Genomic DNA, 22,285 nt, shown 5'->3' on the forward strand with positions numbered 1-22,285 from the left:
AATTTTTTGTATCTACAAACGTGGGGTAAGCACCTGCTGCCGTCCTTGGATTTTGCACCCATATACTAAGGGTGGTGCCGCCTGTGTTTTTTCTTTTTTCATTATATATATATATATATATATATATATATATATATATATATATATATATATATATATATATATAGTTTTTTTTATTAAACCTGATTAACCCCTGAAAGGCCAATTGTAGCATCAGATGCTGAAATCAGCGATGAATGCGGCATCTGAGGGGCTCAGTGACGGGGGTGCATGATCGCCGTTCCCAGTCATTGCGCCCGCTACATACAAAGGAATGCGCTTTGTGACAAAGTAATTAGTCACAAATTTAATTTCTTTGTGAAATTCGGCGAAGGAGTCAAATCAATTTTTTTTAGAACTTTGCTCATCACTAGTTCTGTGTACAAGTTATTAATACCATGTAAAAATATTAAAATGTGTATTTTTATTTAGCTATATCCCCCTCCAAAAAAATAAAATAAAATTCTGTTCTCTCCATGTATTACTATTACATGTTCCCCTGGAGTATAAACAAGCACAAAAATCCTAGTTTTATTGTTAATAGGTAAAAATTGTATAATATTAATATATTATATATAATTTTTTTTTTAGCTATACCAAACAAAAAAATAAAAATATATATCTAAATTTCCAGTTCTCTCCATGTATTACCATCGCAGGCTCCCCTTGAGTATAAACGAGCACAATATAAAGAAAGTATTACACACACGCAGAAAACCACTCAAGCGCAAAAACACGCACATGACAATAATGTAATATACATTAATTTATTTACTATATATATTTATACATATATTTATATTATATCACTATGACCTTATAGTACTTCAAATCCGTAACAGGATTAGTAATAGTCTTAAATCCACAAAGACAATAATAGTGCTGTGGAAGACCAGAGGGGGGAAATGCGGATATATTTACACGTATTCTACATCAGGCCTAGCAGGAGGACAGCACTATATACAGAGAGAAAAGTGATGCCCTGTATTTCTATTCACATTCAGCATTAGCAACGTATCGTTAGAACGGCTTCCCTTTTTTAAAATTTTTCTTTATAGTTATTTTTCTCCCCTCTTCCAGATGACAGGCGGCGGACGTTCACCATAGATGTAACATGCAGCAGGACTTCAGCAGCTGTGCAGATACCGTGTCTCATATTTTACGGATTGTGTGATCTTGACACTATCAGTATGTTCACAGTTTTTTTCTGTGCTGAAAAAAAAACGTGATGTGGAATCCACTTACTCAGTATTTTAGGATGCAGCTTTTTATTCCGATGCGGTTTTTCATAAGTTTTTTATGTAGTTTTTCATCCTGCCCATATCAATGGGAACTTTGGATGACGAATCCGCGTCAAGAACGGACATGGCGCTGCTTTTTACTGCGGGGTGGTTGTTAAAACCGCAAGTGAAAAAGAAACACTCCTTATGAATTAATAAATGGTTTCCCCATTTAATGGAATGGAGATACATTGTGAGCATTTTTGGTGTGGTTTTAGAGGGTGCATCAGCGCCAAAATCAACACTGAAAACAACTGTATGTGAACATATCCTCTTAAAAGGGCATCTGTCAGCAGTTTTGTCCCTATGACACTGGCTGACCTGTTACATGTGCGCTTGGCAGCTGAAGACATCTGTGTTGGTCCCATGTTCATATGTGCCCGCATTGCTGAGAAAAATGATGTTTTATTATATGCAAATGAAACTAGGAGCAACGGGGGCGTTACCATTACACCTAGAGGCTCAGCTCTCTCTGCAACTGCCACTCCCTGTGTACTTTAATTTACAGAGCCAGGCAGCGAAAACGTCATCACACCTGGCCCTGTCAAAAAAAAAGTAAAGAGGGTGCGGCAGTTGCAGAGAGAGCAGAGCCTCGAGGTGTAACAGCAACGCCCCCGTTGCTCCTAGAAGCTCATTTGCATATATTAAAACCTTATATTTCTCAGTAATACGGACACATATGAACATGGGACCAACACAGATGCCTTTAGCTGCCAAGCGCACATGTAACAGGTCAGCCAGTGTCAGGTACAGATCTGCTGACAGGTGGCATACTTCTAGGATATCACTTTATGATCTTTGAGCCACTGATCCTTAGAATGAAGAGGCCGCTGCTCTGATGAAGCACAGTTTTTCCCTGCACTATAGCGCCTGACCGCCACTGTATGGGGAACTGCAGCACGGTCTCATTGAAGTGCACCTGCAGTTCCCTGCATAGAGGGTGGCTGGTAAAGTTGCTGCACAGGGAAAATCATAGTGCAGCCCCTTCATCCTCAGGATCAAAGAGTCCCAGAGGTCAGACGCCCGCAGATCATAAAGGGATGGCATACCACGGTGAGAGACCATTACATTATCAGCTGGGAAAACCTCATTAATGCACAGCTGCCTCTGCCGAACAGACTGGCAGTATCCTAAACAGATGAAGGAGAGAAGGGGGCGATTGATTGCCTAGTTGTAAGACCTACAAGCTATTCCTTTTGGCTTTTTATAGGTTTCCAAAGAATAAAAAAAAAAGTTAAAGTGCTAGAAGCAAAACCCGTCAAATGAACACATTTCTATAAGAACAACGCTACTTTTCAACATTAAATTTACAAGATAATATACATTGTTTATCAAACCGCTGAGTCTTCAGCACAAAATATATATAATATATATTTATAACCCACGGTCACACGGAGAACGGCAACTTACTCGCGTAACACAGAATGAAAAGCTTAGTCGTCAAACGTTGTGTTTTGCGGAGCAGTTATTGCACAAGAGGCTGATTTCTCTACAGAACGGCTACGGATATAGACTGGTGGCTTTTCCTCTGAGGTCACATGACAGTTTGCATATTCCACAAATAATTACGAGTTACAATATTGTCTATTTATCGTCATACACGTCGACCATTTTGTCAGATTGGGTACTAGAACTGTACAACATATATGCACTGCAAAACTACATGAGGCTTTCCTGCTTATTCCCCTCCCCCCCGTATTTATAGAATGCATATGGTACTTGAATATATGAACCCAAAATGGTTTTACCTGTGAATTCAGTGTTCACTATCCATAGAAGAAAAATCCTTAAAGGGGTTGTCTCTCACTTCAGGAAATGGCATTTATCATGTAGAGAAAGTTAATACCAGGCACTCACTAATGTATTGTGATTGTCCATATTGCCTCCTTTGCTGGCTGGATTCATTATTTTGTCACATTATACACGTCTCATATCCAGGGGTTATGACGCTACTGCATGCTCCTATGGTTGCGGCCACCAGAGAGGACGGCACTTTTGTCCTATAGTGTGCAAGCACGGCCACCGCTGATGGATTGCAGGGTGGTCGTAACCTCTGGAAACGAGCAGTGTGTAATGGTGATGGAAAAATGAATCCAGCCGGCAAAGGAGGCAATATGGACAATCACAATACATTAGTTAGTGCCTGGTATTAACTTTCTCTACATGACAAAATGCCACCTGCTGAAATGCGAGACAGCCCCTTTAAAATGGGTCGGCCCGCCAACAACATTTATCTCCGATTCTCAGGATAGGTGATAAATATATGATTGCTGAGGGTCTGACCACTGGAACCCCCACCAATCACAAGATGGGTCCCCCATCCCACAGAGTCCCTTGTGTGTATGGCGTATTAGAATACATGCATGAACACAGGGCCATTTACCATTTTTAGGACTGCAGAGTACAACACTCCACTTATGGCAGTCCTATAGGAGTGAATGGAGAGGTGCTTACGCATGTGCACGACCACTCCATTTATACAGGGGACACACGACTCTCCTTCTTGTGATCATCCATTTATCACCTCTCTCAGATGGATGGGTGATAAACATAGGGTGTAGGCCAATTCCCTTAAAGGCCATGTACACCTTGCAACAAATATTATTCAAAATGAAAAATAAAGCAGCTTTGTAATTGATAAGGGTACTTTCACACTAGCGTTTTTCTTTTCCGGCGCTGAGTTCCGTCCTAAGGGCTCTATACCAGAAAAGAACTGATCAGGCATATCCCCCTGCATTCTGAATGGAGAGTAATCCGTTCAGGATGCATCAGGATGTCTTCAGTTCAGTCGTTTTGACTGATCAGGCAAAAGAGAAAACCTCAGCATGCTACCGTTTTATCTCCGGCGAAAAAACTGAAGACATGCCTGAACGCCGGCATTTTTTTTCCATATGAATGTATTAGTGCCGGATCCAGGCATTCAAAATACCGGAATGCCGGATCCGTCCTTCCAGCCTGCACATGCGCAGACCGGTAAAAATGTGAAAAAAGATGCAAGACGGATCCGTCTGTCCGCATGACAAGCGGAGAGACGCATCCGTCCTTACAATGCATTTGTGAGACGGATCCGAATCAGTCTCACAAATGCTTTCAGTCAGCGGCAGATCGGCGGATCCGGCGGCCAGTTCCGACTACGGAACTGCCCGCCGGATCACACTGCCGCAAGTGTGAAAGTAGCCTTAACATTTCCTACCGTTTAATATCAACAGCTCCTCTGCAAAACTTTGTGTTACCATGGTAGCACCAGCAAACTAACCCTGTGTAGTCTGACCCTGCAGTCACATTGCTATTCATCAAATACCATGGAAAACACATAGGTCTGCACAGGAACAGTAAACGCAAAGGAGTAGGAAGCTTTTAATCAAAACTATAGCAAAGATTCCTTTTTATTTTGCACTAGAACAGAAAAAATAAATAAAATTGGTTACCAAGATGAGCTTTCCCTTTAAATACTACTGTTTATGAGATCTCGCCTTGGACCTCTGCTTCTGTTCCATGACGGCACTGCTTCCGATATGTGAGCTTCCATTAGACTCGAGTTAGAGAAGGAGGGAGCGACGGAAAAGTACAACATTCATCGAAACATACAATTACAGCTTCACCCAATATTCAGGTCTGAAAATAGATATAGCTACCGAAAATAAAAAGTAACTATGGTTAAATATTAACAAAAATACAAATATATTAAAAGGGTATATATCAACAAGCCGCGGGACACAGAGTCTCCCTTCTGTACAGGAGGTGGGGTGAAGAGACGGCAGTCGCTAGCTTTATGTACATATTTACTCAAATGCCCAAATTTCTATGTCTTGAACAATGAAATCTTCTTTCTTAGAAAGGATAGAGTTTTCAAACGTTTTACACGAGTGACTTCTCCCGTGGTAGAGATCTCCATCCAGCCACAGGGCAAATTCTCCTCTGCGGAAGAAAAACAAGACAAGAAACAGCCCAATGAATGCCATATCAGGAAATAAATGTGCATATTATACACATGTGGATAATAAAAAGACACCATTTGGCACCCCCGATTGTAAAAACATTTTATTCCTGAGATTTTACATAGGGCTACTTTCACACTCGCGTTTTGGTTTTACGTTTGCGAGATCCGTTCAGGGCTCTCACAAGCGGTCCAAAACGGATCAGTTTGCATTCTAATGCATTCTGAATGGAAAAGAATCCGCTTAGAATGCATCAGTTTAGTCTCTATTCAGGTTTTGGAGGCTGCTTACAGCATTTTGGTGTCCGTCTGATGAAACGGAGCCAAACGGATCCGTTCTGACACACAATGTAAGTCAATGGGGACGGATCAGTTTTCTCTGACACAACGGATCCGTCATGGCTATAGAAGACATAATGCAATCGGATCCATTCATGACTGATGCATGCGGTTTTATTATTGTAACGGAAGCATTTTTGCAGATCCATGACGGATCCACAAAAAACGCTAGTGTGAAAGTAGCCTTAGACATAACCTGTGCAATATGATGACGTATAGGAGATCCGGTCTTACGACTACACATTAATCACTTGGTCAAAAATCAGAAAGCCTTTCTATAGAAAGGTAAAGTCTCTAATTCTCTCCTATCGTGTTCATGAATGAATGAATGAATGAATGAATGAATGAATGAATGAATGAATGTATGTATGTATGTATGTATGTATGTATACATACACACATATACATACAGTGGATATAAAAAGTCTACACACTCCTGTTAAAAATGTCAGGTTTCTGTGATGTATAAAAAATGAGACCAAGGCCTCATGCACACGACCATTGTGTGTTTTGCGGTCTGCAAATCGCGGATCCACAAAGAAAGGATGGCGTCCATGTGCGTTCCGCAATTTGCGGAAAGGCACGGACAGCCTTTAATATAACTGCCTATTCTTGTCCGCAAAGCGCGGACAAGAATAGGACAGGTTATATTTTTTTCTGCGGGGCCACGGATGTTGTCCGCATCTTTTGCGGCCCCATTGAAGTGAATGGGTCCGCATCCAAACCGCCAAAACTGCTGCTCGGATGCGGACCAAAACAACGGTCGTGTGCACGAGGCCAAAGATGAATCATTTCAGAACTTTTTCCACCTTTAATGTGACCTATAAACTGTACAACTCAATTTAAAAACAAACTGAAGTCTTTTCGGTGGAGGGAAGAAAAAATCTAAAAATAAAATAAATAATGTGGTTGCATAAGTGTGCACCCCCTTAAACTAATACTATGTTAAAGGGAACCTGTCACCGGGACTTTGTGTATAGAGCTGAGGACATGGGTTGGTTGCTAGATGGCCGCTAGCACATCTGCAATACCCAGTCCCCATAGCTCTGTGTGCTTTTATGGTTTGAAAAAAAAACGATTAGATACATATGCAAATTAACCTGAGATGAGTCCTGTCCCCAAATCATCTCACATACAGGACTCATCTCAGGTTAATTTGCATATGTATCTAATAGTTTTTTTTTACACAATAAAAGCACACAGAACTATGGGGACTGGGTATTGTGGATGTGCTAGCGGCCATCTAGCAACCCATGTCCTTAAGGACACATGACGTACCGGTACGTCATGTATAGTTCCGATCACCGCCGCCCGGTGATCGGAACCCGGTGCCTGCTCAAATCATTGCGATCGCCGCAAACCACAGGTCAATTCAGACCTGCGGTTTGCGGCTTACACCTGTGGTTGCGGCGGTGATCGGGCGTGCCATTGGTTCCCCTTGCGGCTGTAGGGGGGACCCGATGGCATGGAAGCCAGCGTGATGTCTAAGGAAGGCATCTGCGCTGCCTTCCGGTGACGAGCCTGTGAGATCCAGCCCCATGGATCTCACAGGCCGGAAGCTGTATTAGTAATACACACAGTATTGCAAATGCATTGGCTGTATGAGTAAGTATTAGGAAGTGAAAGTTTGATTCATGATTATTATTATTATGTCCCATTACTTTTGGTCCCTTAACAAGCAGGAGGCACATATGCAAACTGTTGTAATTCTTACACCGTTCACCTGATTTGGATGTAAATACCCTCAAATTAAAGCTGACAGTCTGCAGTTAAAGCACATCTTGTTAGTTTAAGTTCAAATCCATTGTGGTGGTGTATACAGGTCCTTCTAAAAAAATTAGCATATTGTGATAATTATGTATTGATGATTTTGGCATACAGCTCATGAAAAACGAGATTTTTGTATTACTTACCAGTAAAATCTCTTTCTCGCTCTTTCCTTGGGGGACACAGAAGACCTTGGGTATAGCTCATCTCCATAGGAGGCGTGACACTAAGTGAAGACTGTTAAGCCCCTCCTCCACAGCTATACCCTCAGCCTGGAGAGAGAGGCTGCCAGTTGCGTGTCCAAGCAGTGAGAAAAGGCAAAGTCCAACAAGGAACCAACAAGCCAACAACCCGACGGGTAACAAAAAACTCGGAAACCGTACAGAGAAAAAACAATGAATGGGTGGGTGCTGTGTCCCCCAAGGAAAGAGCGAGAAAGAGATTTTACTGGTAAGTAATACAAAAATCTCGTTTTCTCGCCCAGTTTCCTTGGGGGACACAGAAGACCTTGGGACGTTCAAAAGCAGTCCAAAAGGGGGAGGGACCACAGCCCAAGGTGAAGCACCCGAAAGGCATCAATGAACCGCCGCCCGCAACCCCAGGCGGGGCAAGGCAGCATCTGCCAAAGTCAGAGTATGCACCCTGTAGAACACGGCAAGGCGCAAGGTAGACCCGTGGCCGCCTTGCCCAAATGCATGGCCGAAGCCCAATGCCTCCGGCCCAGGAGGCACCAACCGCTCTGGCGAAATGAACGGTGACACCAAAGACAGAATCCTGCCCTCGGTGCGGTAACCTCAGCAATAGCCAAACTGATCAAGCGGAGGAAAACCACCCTGGAGTCAGTCAACCCTATGCACAGACCTCCTGGAAACCCAAGAGGCCGAACGGCTACAAGAGTCGGAGATCCCCAAATAAAAGCGGCAAGGCCCAAACAGGTGAGGTGTTGAAGCGAAAGGCAAACACCACCTTCAGAAGGAAGGAAGGAAGAAACTGAACGTAGAACAGCCCTGCCCTGGAAAGGACAGAAGGCTTGGAACAAAAAAAGGACCATTCCGGCACCCGTCAGAGACACGACTGATACGGAACACAACCGAACAGGACAGAAGGGGTAGAGAGAACTTCTGTAACGGCTCCAAGGACAAGATTGGAGCACCGAGAGCTCAGTATAAGTCCCCAGGGCGGTACCGAAGGACAGCACAGAGGAACCAAAGAGCCACTCCGAGGAAGAAGGTCTTGGCAGGCCCAGGGGGCCGAGAACGCTGGAAGAGGAAGACAGCGCCGACACTTGACACCTCAAGTAAAAGACCGAACCATGGGGAGAGAAATTCAGAGTGGGGAATGCACAGCTTCCCACAGAACCCCAGACAAAAAAAACCTAAGCCCTACGACAGATCCTGGACGAAACACTGCCAGGAGTGGACAGTAGCGAACCCGCTAGAGTCGCCTGGCAAGCGGGCGAAAACCCAATGTGATCAGGCGCAGACCAGCAGCACAGGCAGAAGGGTCGACAAAAATAGCCCCATCGGCCCTCGAACAACGTTATCCCGTATCCACCCGAATGGGGAAGCAGAAGGACAGATGGAAAGAACCCAAACGATCCGCCAGATGCCAGGAGAAGACAGGCTAAAATCCATGCTGACGTAACCACGTCGGACCGTCCCGGTGTGGGAGATCAGGAGAATCTGGAATGAAAAGGTAGTCCCCCCAAGTTATCGAGAAGGTAAGTCTACAGCAGGACCATCGTCTTAGAATGGGCCACGCAATCTGCACTCAGCGGGAGAACAGAACGCGGTAGACTCGGTAAATAGGCACACAGCTAATACAGCCAGTGTGAACAAGGGAGACAGTACGAGGCCAAAAGGAACACCGGAACCACCCACATGAACAACCATGCTCTCCCCAGAAGGGAGGACAACGAAGAACAGCCTCTGAAGTCAGGCGGGAAGCCACATTGGAGCGATCTGTACCGAGCGGGAGCCAAACAAGGCCGGCGAGATAAGGCAGTCGAGACAGAGGCCGGCATAACACCCTCCCACCGAAAGGAGGAGGAGTGGGCAACAGGGAAGCCATAGGACAGCTCAAAGCAGAACCCACTATACTGTGAGACGCCCGGTCCACCGCCTCGCAGAAGGCGAATACCGTGAAGAACCCAAGGCGGAGGTCCTCCGGACCCGGGTAATCGAGCACCCAAGAGAAGTCGGGTGACCTTCCCGAGAAGAGCAGCCCGAACCTGGTAGCAGATCAGACAGAAGCGTAGAGGCGCCAAGAGGAAGGACTCATACCACACTGCATCCGAAGAGGAGGAAATTGCAGCAGGCAAGGGAACCGCAGTCCTGCCAGAGCCAACGAAGAATTCGAGAGGCGCTGCAGACAACAGCACTTCCGACCATGTGACCACCAGCGCAGGGAAGCAATGCCGCAGAAGGACGAATGGGCATGCATCTAGGACCCACGAACACTCCCTGGAATGAAAAGCCAACGAAATGAATGAGCACCACCCAGCTCGGTGCAGCAGAGAGCAATAGAACCTGTTCGGTCAGGAGGACAGAATGAACTCCTTAGGGACGAGTGCAAGGCTTGCGGCAAGCATCGCATCCAAGAAACAAAGATATGCCGCAGGAAGCAGGTGAGGCATACGTACGAGCAGCCCCGTAAGCAGCGGGAAGGCCAACCCACCTAGAAAAAGGGGGGCCCGCCCCAGAGTGCCACAGCATGTACGGAATTGCAAGTGCAACCTGAAAGGGAGTTATGCACAAACCTAGCATAGCATGCGATGGAACGCAACCAGTCCACCCCGAAAGGGGGAAATGTACCAGGTCAACAGCAGTCGGTAAGAGTGCAAAGGCCCGTCCCAAAAGGAAGTGATGCCTAAGGCCGTACCTACTTCAGAGAAGCAGGACATACCCTATAAACCAGCCGGAACGCAGGAGGTCCACCTAGCGAAAGGGGAACAAGCACAGGGTATCCCAGCATTAAGTGAGTGTGCCACAATGCACCCAACACTGAACTCAGCGAGAGTGCAACTACTCTGCTAACGAAGGGGGACATGTACAAGTCCAGCACAGCCATATAAGGACAGCCGTGAATCTCATGAGCGTGTCAAATTCTGCCCTTGAAATGAGAGGTGGTCACGCACAAGGCCAGCACCGTATCCAATGGAAGTGCAAGCGTTCCACCCCTGTTAGAGGGCCATTCACATGGCCAGCAATGTATCCGGTGAGAGTGTAGCATGCCGCCCAGAAAAAAAGGGGGGTAAAGCACATGGCCAGCATCTCATCCAGGGAGAGTGCGAGCACACCGCCATGCATGGGAGTCATACACATGGCCAGCAACGTACTGGCGAGATACAAACACAGTCACTAAGAATGCGTGCATGTCGCCTGAGGAAGGAAGGCAAGCCCCTGGCTGGCAGCGAATCCAGCAAGAGTGGGTACACCGCCACGGAAGAGGGGTCATGCATATGGCCGACAGCGGATCCAGCGAGAGTGAAAGCACCCTGCCATGTATTGGGCACACGCACATGGTCAGTGACGTACCTGCGAGGAAACAACCACAGACAGAGGGATGTATGTAAGCTGCCTGAGGGAAGGAGGCATACCCAAGGCCGGCAGGGAATCCAATGAGAGTGCAGCATACCGCCTAAGAAATGGCCGGCAGCGAAACCAGTGAGAGTGCAGCATAATAACACAGCACCTAAGTACAACATAGCACATCAGTGAGAGTGCAGCCTTCCGCCTATAGAAGGGGGTCGTGCACATAGCCAGTACCGTATCCGGTGAGAGTGCAGTATTCCGCCTAAAAAAGGGGGTCATGCACATGATCGGCAACAGATCCAGTGAGAGTGCTGCGTTCCGCCCAGGAAGGGGGGTCACGCACATGGCCGGCTCACGCACACGGCCGGCAGCGAATCCAGTGAGTGCTGCGTTCCGCCCACGGAAGGGGGTCACGCACATGGCCGGCAGCAAAACCAGAGAGTGCAGCGTTCCGCTTATGGAAGGGGGTCGTGCACATGGCCAGCACCGTATCCGGTGAAGATGCAGTATTCCGCCTAAGAAGGGGGTCATGCACATGGCCAGCCAGGGAGAGTGCAGTAGCCCGCCTAGGAGGGGGGGGGGATGCACATGGCAGGCACCATAACTGGAGAGACGATGAATGCTGCCTACAGAAGGGCCGAACGCACTTGGCCAGCGCCGTACCTGGAAGAGGCAAGAAAACCGCCTAAAAGGGGAAAATGCCCTAGCAGCGACGCAGGCTGGGAGCGCAACACCATGCCGCCCGTGGAAAGAGGTCATGCCGACATGCAGCATTACTGATGAGGCTGCAGCGTCCTGCGCAGTCTAATAGAAATCATGATCTATTATTATTAATTCATATATATTCTTCTTTTTTTTTTTTTTTTAATTTATTTATTGAAACACAGCCTCTGAGGCTAAAGGGGAGCCACCATATAGGGGCACCTGAGAGGCAGGAGAAAAAAAGGGGGGCCCACTAAACAGACCCATTTTTTGGGGGCCGGCCTGTACCCAAAGGGTTAACAGGAATCCGGCCTGGAGGGCGGCGTGCGATCCCCTGGGGGCGGAGGAACCTCCAGGCGGGAAAAATTCGCGCCCGGAGAAGTTCCCGCCCCCTCCACCAGAGACCGGAATATTGCGGCCTAGTAGGCCGCGAAGCCGGGGGCTAAATTGCGGCGCCCGGCCAGTTATACCGCCGGGACCTGAGGCGGAATGCTGCAGCGACCTGCCGCTTCAAACCGGCCGCGGGAGCCCACCCCGCGGGCCGGTCGGAAATGCGGCCCAGCAGGCCGCGAAGCATGGGACCAAATTTGCGGAGCCCCGCCGACCGGCACCCGCTGGGGCATAGTCAAGCCCAATGCCGGCCGCGGGAGCCCACGCCGGCCGGAAGAGACAGGGACCCGGAATGGCGGTTTGCCGGCCGCGGGAGCCCACCCCGCCGCCGGACGAGACAGGGACCTGGAATGGCGTTTTCCGGCCGCGGGAGCCCACCCCGCCGCCGGACGAGACCGGGACCCGGAATGGCGTTTTCCGGCCGCGGGAGCCCACCCCGCCGCCGGACGAGACAGGGGCCGGAATGACGTTTGCCGGCCGCGGGAGCCCACCCCGCCGCCGGACGAGACAGGGGCCGGAATGGCGGCTTGCTGGCCGCGGAGCCTAATTTTCGCGGCGCCCGGCCGCACCGGAATATCAGTGCTGGCCGGAGGCGAGGCCTTACTCCACTGCAGCGTCCTGCACACTCCGGTAAGGCCCAATAGGCGAGATGGCCGTGAGGAGAAGGCAGGCGACGGCCGACAGCCACTAGCTGCATCGCCGTATCCTGGTCCTATGAAGGCCAGGAAAAAAAGGCAGGGAGCAGATTGCCGCACTGCGGCACCCCAGGGGCCAGCTTAGGTCCAGCAGGGGAAGGGTCCAGAGGCCCAGTATGGGGGGTCCAGAGGCCCAGTATGGGGGGGGGGTCCAGAGGCCCAGTATGGGGGGGGCCCACCCCTCAGGCGCGCAGGAGACCATTGGGTGGGGGACGTAGGGCTGGAGAAGCCACTCTCTTACCACAGCCGTCTTCACCCTCGGTCCACTCCAGCAGGGTCGCCCCTTCAGCTACTGGCACCGTAGTGGCAGGACGCTGGAAGAGGGACTTGGCGTGCGGGCGACCCTTGCGCTGGCGGGATGTAGGGGAGCTGGGCTGCCCTGATCCACCTTGCCTTCTGTGGGGGAGGCAGCAGTGCGGATGACCGGCACTGGCGCAGCTCAACCCCGGGAGAAACAGAGAGGTCTAGTGCGTCTCTGTTGTCCCTGATGTTCTGGAACAAAAAGAAAAGAAAAAAGTAAAAATCAAAAATTTAAACAAGGAGAAAAGAGCCCTGCAGAGCAGGGAGTGTCTTGCCTCCTTGGACACTAAGCAAAAAACTGGCAGCCTCTCTCTCCAGGCTGAGGGTATAGCTGTGGAGGAGGGGCTTAACAGTCTTCACTTAGTGTCACGCCTCCTATGGAGATGAGCTATACCCAAGGTCTTCTGTGTCCCCCAAGGAAACTGGGCGAGAAACCCCAAATTCCTATCTAAAAAAATTTGCATATTTCATCCGACCAATAAAAGAAAAGTGTTTTTTATACAAAAAAAGTCAACCTTCAAATAATTCTGTTCAGTTATGCACTCAATACTTGGTCGGGAATCCTTTTGCAGAAATGACTGCTTCAATGCGGCGTGGCATGGAGGCAATCAGCCTGTGGCACTGCTGAGGTGTTATGGAGGCCCAGGATGCTTCGATAGCGGCCTTAAGCTCATCCAGAGTGTTGGGTCTTGCGTCTCTCAACTTTCTCTTCCCAATATCCCACAGATTCTCTATGGGGTTCAGGTCAGGAGAGTTGGCAGGCCAATTGAGCCCAGTAATACCATGGTCAGTAAACCAGTTACCAGTGGTTTTGGCACTGTGAGCAGGTGCCAGGTCGTGCTGAAAAATGAAATCTTCATCTCCATAAAGCTTTTCAGCAGATGGAAGCATGAAGTGCCCCAAAATCTCCTGATAGCTAGCTGCATTGACCCTGCCCTTGATAAAACACAGTGGACCAACACCAGCAGCTGACATGGCACCCCAGACCATCACTGACTGTGGGAACTTGACACTGGACTTCAGGCATTTTGGCATTTCCCTCTCCCCAGTCTTCCTCCAGTCTCTGGCTCCTTGATTTCCGAATGACATGCAAAATTTGCTTTCATCCGAAAAAAGTACTTTGGACCACTGAGCAACAGTCCAGTGCTGCTTCTCTGTAGCCCAGGTCAGGCGCTTCTGCCGCTGTTTCTGGTTCAAAAGTGGCTTGACCTGGGGAATGCGGCACCTGTAGCCCATTTCCTGCACACGCCTGTACACGGTGGCTCTGGATGTTTCTACTCCAGACTCAGTCCACTGCTTCCGCAGGTCCCCCAAGGTCTGGAATCGGTCCTTCTCCACAATCTTCCTCAGGGTCCGGTCACCTCTTCTCGTTGTGCAGCGTTTTCTGCCACACTTTTTCCTTCCCACAGACTTCCCACTGAGGGGCCTTGATACAGCACTCTGGGAACAGCCTATTCGTTCAGAAATTTCTTTCTGTGTCTTACCCTCCTGCTTGAGGGTGTCAATGATGGCCTTCTGGACAGCAGTCAGGTCGGCAGTCTAAGGATACTTTCACACTAGCGTTCGATCGGATCCGTTTTGAACGGATCCGCTCATATTAATGCAGACGGTGGCTCCGTTCAGAACGGATCCGTTTGCATTACCATAAACAAAAAAAAAAAAAAAAAAAAAAAAAATTTTATTTTTATTTTTATTTTTTTCATGATAGTGCAAACGGATCCGTTTTGACTTTACATTGAAAGTCAATGGGGGACGGATCAGTTTGAAAATTGAGCCATACTGTGTCAACTTCAAACGGATCCGTCCCCATTGACTTACATTGTAAGTCTGGACGGATCCGTTTGCCTCCGCACGGCCAGGCGGACACCCGAACGCTGCAAGCAGCGTTCAGGTGTCCGCCTGCTGAGCGGAGCGGAGGACAAACGGTGCCAGACTGATGCATTCTGAGCGGATCCGTATCCACGCCGAATGCATTAGGGCTGGACGGATCCGTTCGGGGCCGCTTGTGAGAGCCTTCAAACGGAACTCACAAGCGGAGCCCCGAACGCAAGTGTGAAAGTAGCCTTACCCATGATTGCGGTTTGGAGTAATGAACCAGGCTGGGAGTTTTTAAAAGCCTCAGGAATCTTTTGCAGGTGTTTAGAGTTAATTAGTTGATTCAGATGATTAGGTTAATAGCTCGTTTAGAGAACCTTTTCATGATATGCTAATTTTTTTAGATAGGAATTTTGGGTTTTCATGAGCTGTATGCCAAAATCATCAATATTAAAACAATAAAAGGCTTGAACTACTTCAGTTGTGTGTAATGAATCTAAAATATATGAAAGTCTAATGTTTATCAGTACATTACAGAAAATAATGAACTTTATCACAATATGCAAAAAATTTTAGAAGGACCTGTAGAGCCAAAAATGTTAGAATTGTGTCGATGTCCGAATATTTATGGACCTGACTGCATATATATGTGTATATGTGTGTATATATATGTGTGTATATATATGTGTGTATATATATATATATATATATATATATATATATATATATATACACACACACATATATACACACACACACACACACACACACACACACATACATACATATATACATACATACACACTTTATTTTTTTCCCCTTCTTTGTCTGGTCCGGGGTCAGAGTTAATTTTAGAGATTTGCTTTGATGTCTGAATTCATTTTAGGGGGTCTGAATGAGCTTAAAGGAGATGGGTCACTTCAGTAAGTGGTATTTATCATGTAGAGAAAGTTAATACAAGCCACTTACTAATGTATTGTGATTGTCCATATTTCTTTCTTTGCTGGCTTGATTCATTTTTCCATCACATTATACACTGCCCGTTTCCATGGTTACAGACCACCCTGTAATCCATCAGTGGTGGCCGTGCTTGCACACAATAGGAAAAAGCATCAGCCACGTGGTGGCCGGGACCGTGGGAGTGCACATAGGCTGGTGCTTTTTCCTATATTGTGCAAGCACGACCACCACTGATGGTTTGCATGGAGGTCGTAACCATGGAAACAAGCAGTGTATGATGTGATAGAAAAATGAATCCAGCCAGCAAAGGAAACAATATAGACAATCACAATATATTAGTAAGCGTCTTGTATTAAATTTCTCTACATGATAAACGCCACTTACTGAAGCGAGACAACCCCTTTAAGAGTCTAATCTGGTTTTGACCTATAGAACTTGATGCAAATTGTTCTACAAAGTCTGTGAAATGTTTAGATGAAATCTTTATTGTTAGTGTTCAGCTCAGAACTTCACCTGAGAATAGAACCGGGTGAGAGGACTTTTACTGAGACTAGCTGAATACCCCCGATGTAGTATGTGAATCCTGAACCATGACAGCCCCTTTCAACCTGATTTACAGTAAAGAAAACCTGTCACCACTAAATTCAGTGCAATCTGCAGGCAGCGGGTTCTAGAGCAGGAGGAGCTGAGCAGATTGATATATAGTTTTGTGGGAAAATAACCAATAGAATTCTTAATTTACACATTTACTTTCTACATTCTACCATTTCAGATTTTATTGTTCACAGGGGCGCGATTGATTGCGTGCAAGTGTCATTTAAAATGGTCATTTACCCTCCTCCGCCAAATGCCAGCGAGTCCATATCTCCTTTGATGAAGAACATGTTATCACCAGTCCATTTAAAGACCTGGGTGGAAAAAAAAAAAATGACCAAAAGAAAAGAAATGCATGTTAATAAAGAGGCCATAGAGCACAGGGACTAGAGTCATTCAGACAAACCAATGTCATTTCAGGGAAAACTAGTTCTTTGAACTTGGTTCAGCATAACTTTGTAAATGATGGTACTTTTAACTTTTTATTAAATACAGACGAGAAGTCTGAACCCATGCCGCTCACACAACCAGACATTAGACATTATTACAGTAATAGCAGGTTAGCAGGTATTTCTCTGTGGAATTTTACTTCTCTGGTGCCCGTCTTCTCACCCTGTGCAAGCACAGGCCTTCCGGTCTGGGTGACCACCATTTCAGTACATACTTCTACATGGTAAGAACCTATTCACAATCACTAGAAGTGTATATGTATGGATAAACATGTAACCAGAGAGAACCTTTACCAACTAGATTTGTTAAAGGGAATCGGCCATCTGGTTCATGCTGCCTGAGCCATGGGAATCTTGAGATCATGGACAAGGTCCCTCATGACAGAGAGCCATGTTTTACTCTTCAGAGAAGACAGCTTAAAAATGAGATGGAGTGCCCACTCCTCATTTGCTAAAGTATGGAACTCTGGAACCCTGCATTGTTTCAGAATTAAAGGGTTATCCTATGACTAATGTACAAAATGAAAATCAGACATCATATAATACATGAATAATGAGATAAAAATACTGGGCACTCTCTCTATAAGTAGGACCATGCAAAATGGTCCTTTTATATATAAAAGGAATATTTCAAGGGGGATTGATTACCACTGATGAAGGGGCAACGTCAAGCCCCGAAATGCGTTTGGTCCAAGACCCCCATTTGACTTATAAGAACTTTTGCTGATTATACGCTGTAATTATCCCAGGTTGATCGCAACAAAGACCGGAATATCCTGCAAACAACGGGGACCTGGCACGCTGAGTAATTAAGATCGCAGCACGAGGTCACCACACACCGCGACTGCAGACCGAATCCAGCGTGGGAGCAGGTAACCAAGTTCTTGGAGGACACCGGCTCTTTAACGCAACGGAGCGGTGCCCAGAGAAACTTAGACCGGCGGCAGAAGCAACCTTGGAGTAAAGTTCTACAATTACAATGGACCGGAGCTTCAGCAGTCAACAGCAAGCATCGAGCAGTGAGTAATAGCGGGACGCCGCTCTAAATACTCACCGTGAATTGTCTGTTTAAAGATCCAGGAACTTTGCCTCTAACAGGAGATTTGGACACACTTTTGAAGTGAATACAGGGGATACAGTTAGACCCCCCCCAAGAACGTCCCCAACGGCTCTCTTAATATTCTAGTTGCAATTGAGATCTAACTGCCACAAGTTGCAGAATAGATAGCACTACATTGTTGCCCTGACGTTTAATTTTTCATGGTCATTTATACTTTGTCTTGAATTATCAATTCTTAGGTTGTTCCACTATCATATATGTATTAAATAGGCTATTGCATATTTTAAGCTAATATTTATATTTTTATAAGTTAATAAATCCAATGGTAATTTACATATGTCAATAAATTAAGTATTCATTACCTATTTGCATCCGTCTTTTGCATGGTCCTACTTATAGAGAGAGTGCCCAGTATTTTTTATCTCATTATTCATATTTGTTAGAGGAGGGGCGAATCCTCTTTACTGTGAGCACCTCCCTCTGTGGTCTCATCCACTCCTGTGCGTCTCATACAACCAATTTTATCATACAGTACATGACAATCTCTTCCTAACAAAGCTAGAACCAGCCCTGTACCTCACATGGATCCAGAGATCTCCACATTCATTGCTCTGCTAGATTTATATCAAGCTGACAGCTCAAGGGGAGCGGCTTTTCTGCTGCAGCTAAGGGGGCGTGTCCATGCTCTCCCTATCACAGCTCAGGTGGGCGTGTCTCAGCTCTCCCCATCACAGCTCGGGGGGCGCGTCTCAGCTCTCCCCATCACAGCTCGGGGGGGCGTGTCTCAGCTCTCCCTAATCACAGCTCGGGGGGCAGTTGAAGGATGAAACTGAGCATGTGCGGCCATCTCACTGAGCAGGTCAAAGAAATAATAAAAAGAAGAACAAAGCAGGTGGCGCTATACAGATAGATTTTATGTGGCTATACAAAATTTTTAATTACATGCAATTACAAAACTATTGAGATCCAGGTGGCGGTTTGATAACTGTAGAATATTTTTCATGGGACAACCCCTTTGAAGGGGTATTCCAGGGCTTCAATATTGATGACCTATCCTCAAGATGGGTCATCAATATCAGATCGTGGAGGGTCCGACTGCTGGCACCTCCGCAAATCAGCTATTTGAAGAGGACTTGGCACTCGGATGAGTGACCGATATTGCTAGGCCTGTGATATCGCATCAATCGGTCGCATGGTCTATGCGCATCTCCGTCCCATTGAAATGAACAGGAAGGAGCTGCAATACTATATGACATGCATGTACGGAATTTGCAGTTTTAAGGATAAGAGCTTTATTCACCTAATAAGCAGTATATTCTTAAATCTATTATACTTTAAACTGAAAATTGGACACGGTGCAGCAGTTTTCTTAAATTGCTGGTATTGTGGGATTCCGGAGGCCGGGATGAGATACTGAAACCTGGATGTTACTATTGAAGCAATTTCCCCAAGTTAGCTACATGCTGCTGATTTAAATTTTTCAGGACCTGTCTAAGAACCAAGCCCGATTGGTGCGGGTACCAGTAGTCTGACCCCCACTGATCTGATACTGATGACCAATACTGAGCATACGGCAGGTCATTAAGATTTAATTTCCAGGAAAAACCCTCCATCATAAGGGGCTGTCTGTCAGGACTTCATGCTGCCTGTGGTTTTGGCAGTATGAACCTGAAGGCAGGTTCCCTTTAACATCAGGAACCAGAAGTATATATTAAACATTTCCAGAGAGGGAGTGTTTGCCCCTATGGACTTACATTTATATTAGAGGATTAAATCAATAAAAAATGTGTGTCAACCCTGCCTTAAAATCCTTACTAATACAGAGGCGGCGGCAGGCCCTAAGATGTATACAACATTCAGTCTTAGGCTACTTTCACACTCGTGTTTGGTGGGAATTCGTTGTGGATCTGCATAAACGCATCCGTTCAGATAATACAACCGTCTGCATCCGTCATGAATGGATCCGTTTGTATTATCTGTAACATAGCCAAAACGGATCAGTCTTTAACACCATTGAAAGTCAATGGAGGAGAGATCAGTTTTCTATTGTGCCAGATTGTGTCAGTGAAAACGGATCCATTCCCATTGACTTACATTGTGTGTCAGGACGGATCCATTTGGCTCAGTTTCGTCAGACGGACACGAAAACACTACAGGCAGCCAAACTGATGCATTCTGAGCGGATTCTTATCCATTCAGAATGCATTAAGGGCAAAACTGATCCGTTTTGAGAGCCCTGAAACGGATCTCACAAATAACCTCCACACATATTGAACGATACAGGGGCCTAGCAACACATAGAATTATAAAACTACAACAACCACCAACAGTCTCCAATGAAATATGCAAGAATAATAAAATATTGATTTTTATATTAAACATAAAGATACAAAATAAACTGGTGAAAACAAGGGCAAGATGGAATAGCCACAGGTTACTGCTACAAAATAGGAAGCAAACCAATTGGACATAGGACGATATAAATAATATTCTACATATAGTACCACTCAAGTTATGAAAACGAATTGCGTTGCCACATAAATGAGAGCCCGGAGAAACTCCTACACAAATAAACTATAGATGAGATATACGTTAGTGCCAACAGGCATACATAGCAGTGCCGGAGTTTATGCTGGCCCTCAAAACCCAGCAACAATCGCTTTCCTAACCTGAGTGGTACTATATTTATATTGTCCGGGTATAGATTATTATTTATATCGTCCGATTGGTTTGCTTCCTTTTTTGTAGCAGTAACATGCTGCTATTCCATCTTGCCCTCGTTTTCACCAGTTTATTTTGTATCTTTACGTTTAATAAAATATAGATTTTTATATTATTCTTGCATATTTCATTGGGGACCATTGGTGGTTGTTGTAGGTTTATTATACGGCTTCACAGCCACAAATGGCAAAATTGGTGCAACTAAGACGAATCATCTAAGTCTTGAAGAGCTTGTCCGATTTCTGATATTGATGACTTATCCTCCGGATAGGTCATAAATATCAGATCGGCAGGGGTCCGACTCACCGGCACCCAAGGTCCCCTCTAAGCATTTGCTGAGTGGAACAGTTAGGTAGCTGGACAATACATACTAACAGGAGGGCAATCTGTTAATAAGGGTCATAAAAGTCCGATCTCGAAAACAGGGCTTCGTTTGCCTAATGCAAGGTAGCTGCACATGCCATATTTACATCTATGGGAGCTGAGGTGGGCCCTGCTTCTATTGGACTCCTGTGTACAAGCCATACAAGTCTCGCCTGCAGTCCTATGTAACACCACAGATAAGGCCTTATGCACACAAACACGGATCTGTGTAATGTAGTCTAAATTATGTGCACTCAGAGTGATCACTGTTATCTGTAGTGTTACATAGGACTGCAGGTAACATCTACATTATCTGTAAATGGAGATATCACTGTGTTAGGTCTCACGCACGCGATGTGCAATCCGCGGATCTGCAAAACACAGATACAGTCCATGTGCCGTGCACATTTTTTATTTATTTTTTGCCGACCCATTGACTTCAGTGGATCAGCGGGCCGCATTGTGCGGGCCAGAATAGGACATGCTTTATCTTTTGCAGTATGAACATACGGAAGCGGACAGCACACAGAAGTTATCCGTGAAACTTCTAGCAGGAATAATAAAGAAATTGCCCATCATAGAGACATAATAGATGATCCAGAATGGTTATTACAAGGGGGAAGAAAATTGTTGTAATACAGACATGTACGGAGAGGTTTCAACCTGCAACGCACTAAACTATTGCATTATACAACATGGCTGGACAGACATTATGGAGGGGGGCAGATGCTGGCGAGAAATAGCTGTGTTTGCCCTTCACATAAGACGGTGATGTCTTCTATTATAGGTGTCATTACTCTAAGGTCTGTTTCAAACGAACGGATGCCGTGCGTGTCATCCGCAGCGTGAAAGACAGCCAAGCACCGCTCTAGACAGCAGAGACCCCAAGCATTAACTCGATTGATAATGCTCTTTGCCTCTCTGTGACCTTTTTACTACAAAATCACGGTGACAACTTTATCTCACTGTGATTTTGTAGTAAAAAGGTCACAGAGAGGCAAAGAGCATTATCAATCATGTTAATGCTCCGTGTCTCTGCTGTCCGGAGCGGGCCATGGCTGTCATTCACGCTGCGGATGACACGCACGGCATGCGCTCGTGTGAAACAGCCTTTAGGCTTTCACTTTCCACAGGGACAGCGGGAGTGTCTAACATTCATTAGCTCCTTCTTTAAATGAGGACACCATAGCGGATCATTCAGGATCTTGCAGCTGAAACCTCCAGTGGTCAGACAAGTGCTTTTTCTTTTCCAAGAACACTGTCCACACTCTTCATTCAGTTTTTTTCCCCCGGAAATACCAACATGACCCTCAATAGTTAAAATGATCTAATATGAGGAAG

The 22,285-nt window shown here is 46.2% G+C and overlaps 1 protein-coding gene and 1 long non-coding RNA gene across 5 annotated transcripts in view; both read right to left on the bottom strand.

The window, feature by feature from the left end:
* Positions 1-792: 792 nt before the first annotated feature.
* LOC122938292 lies at positions 793-3,190 on the bottom strand. The gene is made up of 2 exons (XR_006390000.1): positions 2,083-3,190; positions 793-1,640 (listed from the first exon to the last, which is right to left on the bottom strand). It is a non-coding gene; the product is annotated as an uncharacterized LOC122938292 (long non-coding RNA).
* Positions 3,191-4,662: 1,472 nt separating this feature from the next.
* The window catches only part of OXR1 (oxidation resistance 1), a 114,024-nt gene continuing 96,401 nt past the window's right edge, over positions 4,663-22,285 (bottom strand). For all 4 annotated transcript variants that reach the window (XM_044292922.1, XM_044292921.1, XM_044292924.1 and 1 more), the window contains 2 exons: positions 16,592-16,665; positions 4,663-5,237 (listed from right to left, as the gene is read on the bottom strand). In XM_044292922.1, the coding sequence (XP_044148857.1) occupies positions 5,102-5,237; positions 16,592-16,665 (210 nt within the window). In that variant the 3' untranslated portion in view covers positions 4,663-5,101. The remainder of the gene's footprint in view (positions 5,238-16,591; positions 16,666-22,285) is intronic.

Source organism: Bufo gargarizans, chromosome 5 (assembly GCF_014858855.1).
Source record: "Bufo gargarizans isolate SCDJY-AF-19 chromosome 5, ASM1485885v1, whole genome shotgun sequence".
Taxonomy (NCBI): domain Eukaryota; kingdom Metazoa; phylum Chordata; class Amphibia; order Anura; family Bufonidae; genus Bufo; species Bufo gargarizans.